The 12,680-nt window shown below is 46.3% G+C and overlaps 1 protein-coding gene across 1 annotated transcript in view; it reads right to left on the bottom strand.

The window, feature by feature from the left end:
* Positions 1–12,680, bottom strand: part of Lrrk1 (leucine rich repeat kinase 1) — a 143,404-nt gene that overhangs the window by 30,573 nt on the left and 100,151 nt on the right. Inside the window, exons 15-20 of the mRNA XM_047541288.1 lie at positions 12,354–12,568; positions 10,117–10,281; positions 9,397–9,569; positions 8,197–8,317; positions 7,793–7,952; positions 6,193–6,469 (exon numbers count right to left, since the gene is read on the bottom strand). Coding sequence (XP_047397244.1) covers positions 6,193–6,469; positions 7,793–7,952; positions 8,197–8,317; positions 9,397–9,569; positions 10,117–10,281; positions 12,354–12,568 — 1,111 coding nt within the window. The remainder of the gene's footprint in view (positions 1–6,192; positions 6,470–7,792; positions 7,953–8,196; positions 8,318–9,396; positions 9,570–10,116; positions 10,282–12,353; positions 12,569–12,680) is intronic.

Below are 12,680 nucleotides of genomic sequence, written 5' to 3'. Positions count from 1 at the left end.
GAGGATATGCATAAGTTCTATGCAAATACCAGGGCATTCTATATAAAGGGTCTTGAGTATCCATGGATTTTAGTATCCCCATGAGCTCCTGATACCCCACGGGTATTGAGGGATGACTATTTAAGGAAAATTCTGTGACAGTCTGGTGACCCAGGCACATAAGTGTAAATCACAACCCTGACTTGCTTGCTCTGTGTTGTGAGCACCCATGGGGAAGGACAGGGTCCCCACCTGGCAGGTTGGTGAGGATTGACAGGGCTGTGCAGATGACCCGGTGGACACAGATGATGAGGTATTAGGTCCTTTTCAGTTACGGCAGGTCTTAGGTGAAAGGACATTCTCAACCACGGGGTTAGATGCCTCTGTCCCCACTCTGGCCTTCTCCATCCTAGCATCCTGTCTTATTTCCTCAAATTTTGAAAATTTCATATTTTTCATCTGCTCATGAGTCCTCCACACAGAAGGATCTCACCAGAACCTACTATTGATTTTTTCTGTTTTATCTACTCAGGTCATGCTCAGCCTGTATCTTGCATGACTGCCTACACTGGCTGGCTGTGCCCCGTGGAAGTGGCTTCCTGCTTTTCTCTCTCCTTGTAGATGTGTGCCTGGAGAAGGGAAGGGGCACTCAGGTGTCCCAGGTGCCCCAGAACATAGCGTGGTGCACAAACAGAATAGGTGCTTTGTGAAGTCAGGGATAGATATTTTTGTAGGCAGGGGTGACTTAGAAGTCAGTAAGGCAAAAATCTGACTGGTCACAGAAGCCAAATCTCAAGGGGAGCAGAGTCCCTGGAGAGAACTGGTTGGAAAACAATTAGGAGTCAGGAAAAGCTGTCCCAGGGGGTGAACAGACAGTGAGCAAGATGAAACTAAAGAGGTGAACTATTTATGTATTTGATGAACATAAACCAGTGACATCTGGGTAAGCAATGGTGCCTATGATGAAAAATTGGGCTGGCTCACTCTACACCATTGAGATGGCCAGATGGTGGGGCTGGGGCCCTTGCCAGTGTCTGCTGAGAGCTCAGGAGTTTCCACCTGCAACAAGTGCTAATGAACCAAGAGGTTCATCAGTCCCCTGAAGGGTTTCCAAGGGACTGGAGGGGTTCATGGGCTGCAGGTGGAAGACCCGCCAATGCATCTGTTTGCATAGATCCAAAGACTGTAGCAGAGTCGTTGACTTTACAAAAGCTTATGATGCAAGATGCTGGAACTCGCCTAGGACACAAGGGAACCATTATGACTGTGCTAAGATGGAAAATGTTCTGCTATTCATGGCATTGTGCAGAACCAGACACCCCAGCTGTGAGTATTTAACACAAAGAACTAGTAACAGCAGTACTGCTAATACCTGATGTCTTGGGAGTTCTTAGGTGTAGGAGACATTGTTCTAAGTACTATGTACTATCTAATTTAATGATCACAACAACTATAATACCAGTAGGTAATTATCCCTTTATAGAGGAAGAAAAAGAAAATAGTTGGAATTCATACTTGGACAGTTTGATTCAGTGTCCTAATTCCCTGTACAGTAAGCCTCCCTGAGGACTCTGGTGATGATCTGACTGATTTTTGTGTGTGTATGTTGTGCTGGGGATAAAACCTAAGGTCTCATGTATGCTAGGTAAGCACTCTACTTTTACATTCCCAGTTGATTTTACTATTCAATCAAATAAGTAGAAAGATGTCTAATCTATATTTATATCTATACATATATTGATGTATCTGCTTTATATACAGTGCATAGACAACTGCCTCATTTTTATTGAACACTAATATCTCTTCAGTCTTCTTATCCATTAATAAAATAAGTAAAAGTTTATGTAAACTCACTGAGTACTTAACCTTGAGTGTTTTGTGTACTAAGGCCAAGGACATGGAATGAGAAGCCATGGGATCTGGAATTCCTCTTTGGGATTTCTCTTCTTAGGTCCTTGATCATGACCCCCATGAAACTGAAGTGGCAAGGACTTGAGTCTCCCTCCCACAATAAGGCCGAGTTGAAAAAGTTGGGTGGGGCCTCAGGCAAAGAGGTCCACTTTGGCCCCCAGAAGGTTGCATCTATGCCAACAGAATTTCTGAGCTGGCCTCATAGCACCACAACCAGCTTCCCAGGAGCTTCTAGTGGGCATTCCCTTGGGTTCTGGAGCTGGGGGACAGGTGGTGATCTATTCTATGGCAGGTGCCTAACAAAAGTCTGTGGACTAGGGATACCAGCTGCTGCCTTGTGGTCAACATCAGCATCCAAATCCAGAAAGTGGCTGAAACAGACTACAACAAGAGGCCTTGAGTACCAAGTTAGTTTAAGTCCAAGCATCACCTGTGGACTGGGAAGCCAGCAGGGATCTGATCCCCTTGTGATCCCTCTAGTCCTTGCCTGCTTGGGGTTACACCTCAGGGTAGGGGACTTTGCAGTTCAACTGTTCAGGAAGATGTATCCTGATATGGAATAGCCCAGGTGATAGCAGTAGGAAAGAAGCCAAAACTACACTGTTAAAGACATATATTCTAATCCACAGCAAAACCACTAAACACAATACCAAGAAGAGTAGCTAAATAGTCATAGAGGGAAGAAAAATACTAAAAAATTTTGTTAACTAAAAAAATACAGGAGAAAATGAACAAAATAACAAAAAATAGAGTAAATAAAAATAAATGGTAAGATACTAGGCTTAAACACAACTATATAATTAATTACATTAAATGTAAATGAACTAAATATTCCTATTATAAGTCAGAGACTTTCTGAAAATGCGCTGTCAGCAAGAGACTCAGTTTTAATATAAATACCCAGGTGAGCAGCTAATAAGAGGATGGAGGAAAAAAATCCATTTAGAATAAAAAGAAAGAAAAAAACTGGCCATTTTAGAATTAGACAAAATAGACTTGAAGAAAAGGAAAGTTACCAGAGATAGAGGTGTTTTATAATAAAAAAAAAAAGGGTCAATTCATTACAAAGACATGGCAATTACAAATGTGCGTGGAAAAGGGGGCTATGAGAAAAAAGAATGCAGCTCCAGAAGCTGGAAAAGACAAGGAAATGGACCTTCCCCCGGATCCTCCAGAGGGAGCATTGGCTTTTGGACACCTTGCTTTTGGACCAGTGAAATGGATTATGAACTTCTGGCCTCCAGAAATGAAAGAGAATAAATGTGTGATTATTTTATGTCACCAAGTTCATGCCATTTGTTACAGCAGTCATGGGAAACTAACACAGAGGGTTTGTACTATCTGATTTCAAGGCTTATCCTGAAGCTACCAAAATCAATGTACTTTGTTACTGGTGTAAGGGTAGGAACTTAGATTGGTGGAACAAAATAGAGTACTGAACTAAACCTGCACAGCTGAGTTTTGATAAATGAACCAAGGTAATTCAATGAGGGGGAAAGGATATCTTTTTAATAAATGATTTCAGAACAACTGGATAAACATATAGAAAAAAGTAAATCTTGGCCCTTACTTCATACCATAAACAAAAATCAATATGACATGGATTTTAGACCTTGAAGTAAAAGCTAAGCTATAAAGCTTCTAGAAGAAAAACACAATAAGATTGTCAAGATCTTGTAATAAGCAAATATATATATTTCTCCCAGTCCCAGACTGGGAGAAAGAATTTGCAAATCATGTGTTTGGGAAAGAACTTGTACCCAGGAGATATAAAGAACTACAAGAGAGCAAGAAAAAGGCTAACATTCTAATTATAAAATGGACATAAAACTTAAATAGACACCTCACACAGAAATATACTATATAAATGAACAATAAATTTGTAAAAGGTGTTAAACCTCATTAGTCATGAAGAAAATGCAAAATAAAACCACAGGGAAATACAATTTTCTATCCACCAGGCAAAATTAGAAAGACTGATAACAAATGTTAGAGAGGTAAAGGAGTGATTGGAAAATACAATCTCTTGAGGGAATAGTTTGGTAGTTTCTTATAAAATTAAACTTACTCTATGACCCAATAATTCCACTCCTCTTATTTACCCAAGAGAAATGAAAATACATTTCTCCAAAAAGACTTAAGGCTATACACAGTAGCTCTATTCAGAGTAGCCAAAACCTGGATACAATCCAAATGTCCATCAGTGTGTGAATGCAATAAACACACTTTGATAAAGCTATACCATGGAATACTACTCAGCAACAAAGAAGAAAGAACAAACTTCGGATACACATAACAGCCTGGACGCATCTCAACGCATGATGTTTAGCAGGAGATGCCAATTAGAGAACATATTGCATAATTTCTTGCAGTTATGAAGTTCAAGAACAAGGAAGACTAGGCTTTGGTGATGGAAATCAGAATACTGCTGGTGGCTAAAGATAGGAGAGTATGTGGGTTAACATTCTTGGTGATGAAACTGTTCTGTATCTTGATCTGGGAGTTGGTTACCTACTGTATGCATTTGTAAAATCTTGTTGTTTTGGTTGTTGGTGATCTGTGCATTTCATTGTGAGTCTACAGTAGTCCCCCTCTTATCTGCAGAGGATAAGACCTGCAGTGGAGGCCTGGAACTGATAATGGTACCAAATCTTATATATGCTATGTTTTTGCCCATATATATACATACCTATGATAACATTTAATTAAAAAACTTGGCAAAGCAAGAGATTAACAATAGTAACTAATGATAAAATGGACACATAAATGTCATAAAAACGGTTATATGGTTGCCGGCATTACCACTTTTGTGCTTTGGTGCCATTTTTAAGTAAAATAAGGGTTAAGTGAACACAAGCATGGCTACATCACCACAATCAATCTGATAACTGAGATGGCTATTAAGTGATTAGCAGCAGGGGGATAACCTATACAGAATGGACAGGAGACAGAGGAATGATTCATACCCCTGGTGAATCGGAACAGGATGGCACAAAATTTCATCATGCTACTGAAATGGTGTGCAGTTTAAAACGAAGGAACTGCTTATGTCTGAAATTTTCCATTTCATATTTTCAGGCTGCAGTGGAACTACCGTAAACTTTACCTCAAATTAAAAAGAGAAACAGAAGAGAGGTGCAATGAGGAAAGGGTCAGTCAATAGAATTACTTCCTTGCAGGGTGGCAGGGCCATGTAAAGGAGCAGGTGGAATAAGAAGTGGCTGCCCGGGATATGGAAAGAAATTTTGAGTCTGTAAGTTCCACTTTCCAAGCAGAGCAGTGTGGACAATGTGCCCAGTGTGACCAGACAACTGAGAAGAGAAAGCTGAGCTGAGCACCATGGGAGACTTCCAGGTGGCAGCATCTGGAAGCTCAGGCATTAGGCTCTGGAGGGTGGTCCTTGCAGGAATCTGGGAGTCTTTCTGCAAGGTGCAAGAAGAGCAGGGCAGCTGACGTAATGGCCCAGGCTAGGTGCAGAGGAGGATCCTGCTCAGGAGGATGCTGGTGGCAGTTAAGAAAGGTGGCAGGGTTGTCATGTCAAGAAGGCTGCTCAGAGGTCAAGTTTCTGACTACTTTTAGTAGAAGACAGGGAGGGGCAGCTAAGGCACTCATTGGCTTTTGTGGCAACTGGCACTGAATCAGAAGGATTCGGTTAATGGGTGGCCCTTGGGGAGGAGCAGGATGCTGAGAATGAGGGAAAGGAGAAGGAAGAGGAGACTTGGTTTGGTTTTGCTTGTGGTTTAGGACTGGGAGACCTGGTCATGTCACAGACCCAGGAAGAGTCCACAGAGAGAGGCATTTCATAGAATATTTCTTCTTAGCAAAGGGATGCCCTGTGGGGACGGACACTCACAGCCATCTACCCTTAGAGTAGGTGACAATGTTGTTCCCATAAGTTCATCAAATTAGATTGCATTTTGAAGCCAGGTTGTTTAATTAGGAAATACATCCTCATAGGTTAATCTTTATTCACTACGTAACCAAGTCATCAACCTACCTGCCAAACTGAACCCCCCTCAAATCATTTTTAATGCCCTTCCAGTATGCTTTCCTAAGTCTTTTCAATGAATGGATTTCTTTCAACCACCTGGCATAGGAGGAAGCCACCAGTTGGGAGGCTAGCTGCACCTGCCTCCTTGATACCCTATATAATGTAGCAGGTCATTACTAGGTGCTGACCTGTCCCTGGGAAGTGATGGTAATGGTGCCAACCCCTGGAGGTCTTGTGCAGGGTTCCAGTGGTCCCAGACCTCAACTCCCTCCTCCAGGGAGCGACCTGCACAGTGTGGTCTGTGGCCTCACCTGTCATTGGCAACGGGCAAGGCGATCTCAAACTTGGCCAGAAACTGGAAGTACTGCTCCTCGGTCTGCTGTGTGAAGCCCGTCCCCACCAGCAGCATCCTGAGGTCCTCTGCACGGATCACCCCATTCTTGGCCACCGACCTGGAGCCCTTAATGTTGAATATTCTCTGCAGACACTCAGATAACCAAATGGGGTCCAGGAAGTAGAGGTTCCTCAGGCCGTGGCTGGTGTCCGGGAAGTGCAGCAGGGTGCCAGTTTCTATGAGGAAGCTGATGGCTGTCAGGGAGGAGAGCAGGAAGCAGTGTTGCATGAGGGAGTAAAAGGGAGGCTAGTCACCAAGTTTTCCTGGGAAGAATTCAACACTCCTGACATACTGAGCCCTTCAGCAAGGGACAGGCAGCTAAGCTCAGTTCCCTGGTGGCACCATGCGACTCTTGCCAGCATTCTGAGTTGATGGCCAACTCAGTTTTCATTATTCTCAGATCCCACCTCTTCAAATTCCCCTACTTGCTGAAATTTGTGTCCCCAAATACTTGAGGTGCTTTTTCAGACTTGCATAGACATGTGCAGAGCTGGGGAAAGTTTCAATCACCTGCACAGGTGAGCGTGTTCCCAGGTGAGGTTGAATAAAGTGATGCTCTCTCTGCCTTGTCGCCACAGCTCTGGTAATGCAAAGGAGTGTCTATCTAGTGGCTATTTAGTGCCATATTTTCAGAATTTTTGTACTTTCTGTTAGTGGGTTTGTTGTTTACAAAGGCCCCCAAGTCCAGTGTTGAAATGCTGTGTGGTGTTCCTGAGCACAAGAAAGCTGCAATGTACTTTATAGAGAAAATACATAGATAAGCTTTGTTCAGGCATGAGTTATAGTGCTGTCGACCACGAGTTCAACATCAAAGAATTATAATCTATATTCAAAAAGACATCGTGGGCTGGGGTTGTGGTTTAGTGGTAGGGCACTCGCCTAGCATGCATGAGGCCCTGGGTTTGATCCTCAGCACCACATACAAATAAAATAAAGGTATTATGTCCACCTACAACTAAAACAGAATATTAAAAAGACATCTTTAAACAGAAGTACACATAAAGCAAGCTTACGCATTGATGGGTTGATGATAATGTGGCCAGAGACTCAAAGGAAACTAATTCTGTATTTCCACAGGAGTAATGGTTCAGTATTCACTACTTCAGTGGTTGAGGTGAATTTATAGACTACAACTACTGTGAATGATGAGAACTGGTTGTAATTATTTAAACTCTGTCTCTCTACTGAACTTCAGCCTTGGAGGCTATGACCAGTCCACTTTGGTCATAAGTTTGTTCTCAATGGCCAACATGATGCTGTTTTAGAGCAGCTGTGTGTGTTCTCTCTGTCCAAGGAAAGAAGGTGGGAAGGAGGGATGGCGGGAAGAAGAAAGGAAGATGGAACACCAGGCAGAGTTTTGGGATCTCTTGTTCAAAATTGGTTACGCTGCTGTGTTGAGGGTCAAGCTAGAACCATCTAGTGCAGGTGGTTCTGTTTCTCACACATTCCCTGGCGACCCTGGCCCTCTGCCCAGCTTCCCAGGGTCCCCCACACTGGTGCCCACCCCCTAGGCCCACCAGACTGCAGGTCCTCGTAGTCTCTGATGTCGTTGCCAGGTGTCTGCTCCACCAGTTGCTCCAGCTGCCTGTCCGTCAGGTATTGCACGTCGTCACCAAGGCTGCGACGCTGTTGCTCTGCCAGCACGGCCTCCTGCAGGCTGAGGTAGCTCCTAGGAACCTGGAGGACAAATGGACGAGGCTGGGACTGTCAGGTCCTGGGGTGTGCTGCCAGATCAGCCAGCTCTAGCCTCTCCCCCTCAGTCCTGAGGCTTCAGGACCCTCCATACCTCCACCCTCCCCTGCCCCACCGGGAACCATTTAGCCTTAAACCTAGATGCATGTTTTACAACACAGATAGGGGCATCCCAACCCCCAACAGCAGGAAGCAGCCCTCTGGTTTAACTGGATGAGGGGGTACCCACCAGTCTCCCTGCTAGTCGCTGGCAGCCGATGGTACTGCCCACGTCCTTCATGTTGCATGTGAAGTTGAAAATCAGCTGCCGCAGCCCTTCCTGACCTTCCAGACTCTTACAGGAAATCTCGCTGTGTGTGCAAAAATAATCCCAGCTTAATCACCATGCCACCCCTCACTGAGATGCACTTAGCTTCTTTGTTTTCCCAAGATTTATCCTGAACACTGGCGAGTGGAGAACTCATTAAAGGTGACACAGGAAGTTTATGGAGGTTTTACATTTATAAAGCACCATGCTGGGCACCCCTCAATATATCACTTTGGTTTGTCTTCCCAGCATGCCCATTTTACAGAGGAGGAAGGTGAGGTACAGAGTGTGATGTGAGCCCCTAGGACACAAGCTGGGAAGAAGCAGACTCAGGCTGGACCAAGGGCTCTGAACCAGAGTCAGTGCTCCTACTATTGCAGGCTGACTGGGGCTATCTCAAGACCATCCCAGGAATCCCCTGATCCTGAGAGCCAGGCTCTCAGGTCCACAGACTAACCCATGCACCAGTATCCATGGCACTTCACCCAGAGGGAACCCAAGAGCCACCAGTGCAATTACAGCAATGCACATTTTGTTCTCATCAGGAGGTCCTCACTTAATTCACTAAGACTTAAGTTACATTGTGTTCAAAGTGGACACAACAGCCTCTATAATCTGCAGGCTGTCATGACAGTCCATTGACAGGACATGTGCGGGGTGACAAGCCCAGAGTGGCTGATCCCATCTAAATGGCTTAACCCTCCTCACGCTCTGCAGCTCTGTCCTCTCCTCACCCCGAATACACAGCTACCAGGACCACTAAGATTCAACATGAGAACAGGACCTCACTCCCCAGGGTCTGTCACTGACCAGTGATCTACAAACAGGTGGGGTGGTGTCCGAGTTCACATCTCTTAGTGCCGTGGGAACCATGCACTCTTGGTGGCCATAGTGTGGGGGGAGAGGACACAGAAAGGAAGCACAGAGAGGACAGCTCCAGGCCCTGTCCCACTCATCATCTAGAGGATCCTCACCCTGCCCAGGGCTGGTCTGCTGAGCTGCCACCTGCTGCCAGAGGTGCCTAGCCCAGCATCAGGAGCCTTCTTCAAGCAGGTCCCAGGAAAGATGGACACACTGGAGCACACAGGAGCAGGAGCAAGCATGAGGACGAGGGACACTCACTGTAAGTGTTTGAAAGTGATGTCTGGGAAGCCTGTGGCTCTGGACCCGGAGGGCGAGCGGCAGATCGCCAGCACGTAGGCTCGAAGCGTCGCGATTCTCTCCACTCGGAACTTGGCTTCAATCAAGTCCAGGTGTGTTCCAACCACCAGCACCACAGCATTGGGGGCCTTAGCCTGTGACAGAGAACCCCAGGGCCAAGACCCATCTCCATTCATGAAAAAGGATGGGAAACAGCTCCTCAGGTGTGCAGGCTTGTCGACCCTGGATGCCAGTGGCCTCAGGCAGTCACCATCCTGGGGCCTGTCCCCTTATGGGCTTGTTATGTATTGAGTAAGTATCTGAGGTGCCCCATGACCTTCTCTATGCAGGGGGTGCTGGGTTCAGCCTTGAGGAGGGATCCCTGATCCTTCAGCTATTCCCTCACAGCTGGCATCCTTTACACCTGAGAGAGAAGCTTGGCCTCTCTTTCACACTCTTGAACGAAAGGTAAACAAGAAAATTACAATAGCACCCCACCTCAGGCCGGGGAGTGGTCCACCTGCTCCACTGTGACAGTCAGGCAGACTGATTCTGGGACCTTCTGTGAAAGCCCCTCAAAATGCAAAGTGGTTCTCCCTAACATCATCCCTTTTTTTCTCAGTACAGGGGATGCTTCAGAGGGGTGGCAGGACCCTGGTGATGGGAACTGGGAATGGAAGAGAAGGGCTAGCATCTCCTCACCTCAATGTTGAGCAGCCAGAACTGGAGGTTGGCCACGGCTTCCTCTCCCAGCGCCAGGTTCCAGACCACCACGTATAGGGCCTTGTCCGTGAAGAAGCACTGGTTGACAGTAGCCATGCTGGCAGGGCCCCCAATGTCCCAGACATTGAATTCCACGGACTCAACCTACTTGAACAACAAGCCATCACAAGAAAGCATTTGAGAGACCAAGGTCTTAGGAAACCACATTGAGAAAACGGATGAATTTGAATGCTGTACTTGGGGTCGTGTCTGAAAAAGACATAATCATGAAAAAATTCTGGACGACCTATCATGTCTTTTTGGAATTAATAATCTAGGCGAGGGAAAGAGGCACAATTGCATCAGGATGGGCTTTTGTGGGTTTCTGCCTCTTGCTAACAGAGCAGGGTCAGACAGGCTCCCATATGACTGGGGCATCTGGGAACCACTGCAGGGCATTACTCTGGCTCCATTATAGCTGCAGACTTAGGAGACATTTGACTGGAGGAAGCCCCTACTCTGACCTCACAGTCCTCACCAAGGTTTGACCTCCCTCCATTCAGAGGGTGGCCTCCAAACTGTGTAGGTCAGAGTGTGGCGCCCACCAAGGAGGATGGGAAACACCCCTGATGTGGGAACCCAACAACAGAGAAGCTGTTGGCTGCTGGGAAAGGCTGTGTAAACGCTGGTTTCCCTATTATCGAATGAGGTCACAGCTGGCCTGAGAGCTAAGCAGCAGTTAGCTGTAGCAAGGATTCTTTGCCACGAGGCAGCACTTTGGCCTCGAAGACAGACAGCACGCTGACCTGATTTTGTATAACGATGAAAACGGACAGCTGTTCTCCACCAGCTGAAGGTCAGCCACACACAGAGTGATGGAGCTCAGCACTCACAGAGCCAGAGGCCGTCCTTTAGTTAAAGGAGGGGGAGTTTCATGATGGCAGGAAGGACATGCACAGGAAAAATAGAAATACAAATTCACCCTTTTGGCCTTGGATGGCCATTCACTAAAGAACAGCTGGATGGAAATGAGATGGAATCATTGTTAAAAAGTCAAAGCCAAAGAGAATGTGGAAGATTCTGGTTATTTTGGAAACCCTTTGGATGGTTGTTAACTAGATTCCTTGCTGGGGTGTTCTGGGTGGGCCTAGTATTAATGATCTGATTGGTCTGACCATAAGAGACAGGGCTCTATTCTTTTGTTTTTCCAAGTTGGGGACTGAACCCAGGGCCTCGCACACCTTATGCATGAGCTCTGTACAGCCCAGTCCCAGGGACTCCATTTTCAAGAGGACCAGTTTCTGAGTTTGTGTTAGAATGTGCATTCACCTTAAATGCCTCATTTCTTGAATTGGTTTTCCCTGATTGGGAAAGAGGTTTACAGTGAGACCCGTCTCTAGCTGGCCCTGTGCATGGGGGCTCTGGACAAAATCCTGCCACAACTGGACATGGCCCTTCAGTGTTTCATAGGGCAAGTTCCTTGTACCTTCCATCCCGGGTCACCACAGGGCAGCAGAAAAACACAGGCAGCAGCTGAGGATGGCACTGTTCCTAACCCAAGCACAGAGAAGAGCTAAGTGCCTGCTGCTACGTCCCAGGGAGGGAGAGCACCCCTGCCCCCGCCACATCCAACAAGTTCTTCTGTCTCTTTCAAGAATAAGAAAATGTTCATTTCTGTTTGCCTGGTACTAAATGGAAAAAGGGGATGATGGATAGGTTCAGTGAGGGCTTTATTTTACACAGGACTTTTCAGAACTTGGGGTGAAGGCAGAAATCATGGGGGACAGAGCATTCATTCCAGGGTTTTTTGTTTTTTCAGCTTCCTCTTTAGGAGACAGACAAATGCTCATCTTTCACTGCCTGCAGGGGTACTTTGTTCTCAGCCCTGGAGGAACTCCAACCCAGATCATTTGAATCTAATCTCTGGGCCCAAAAAGTAGTGAAGCCTGAGTACTGGTGCCTTTACAAGTTCCCCAAAGGAATCTAATGGACAGCCAGGGTTAAGGATCACTGGCCCAGAGCCTCGACTTAATTATAGTAGAGAAACTACAAGGTCACATCAAGAAGTGACTTGCTGCCTTTGGCAAAGCTGGTTTGGAACATCACACAGTGACCCCTGCAAACATCCTGGGCCTTGGACACTAGGCTGAAAAACCCTGGGCTCTTTGGGAAGAAAGAAGAGCCTCTGTGAGTGTCCCTCCCACCCACGGGGACACTGCACGCCAACCATCCTTGACCTTGGCTTTGGAGCCTGCTGGCCTCTGGAGCTCCCACTTGGTGGTCCTGATGGTGGCCTCGCTGTGGGCCACCTGGGGGGCCCTGCCCGTCTGTAAGATCTCCAGGAGGGTGGACTTGCCCTGGCGCGGGGGACCCACGATGATCATCTTCATCAGCTTGCACTTCTCTGCTTTCCGTAACTGAGCACGCAGGAAAGACAGCATTGCTTTGGGACCTGTAAAGTCATGAAGGGGGAGAGTGGACTTCATTGCTAACATATAAAGGGAACATATAAAGGGAAGAAGCTAAGTTCTGTTGTGAGGGAATGCCTCTGATGCGTTCTAGGG

This window comes from Sciurus carolinensis, chromosome 2 (assembly GCF_902686445.1).
Source record: "Sciurus carolinensis chromosome 2, mSciCar1.2, whole genome shotgun sequence".
NCBI lineage: Eukaryota > Metazoa > Chordata > Mammalia > Rodentia > Sciuridae > Sciurus > Sciurus carolinensis.
Note: the sequence above shows the minus strand (reverse complement) of the source record. Positions and strands in the feature narration are given on the sequence as shown.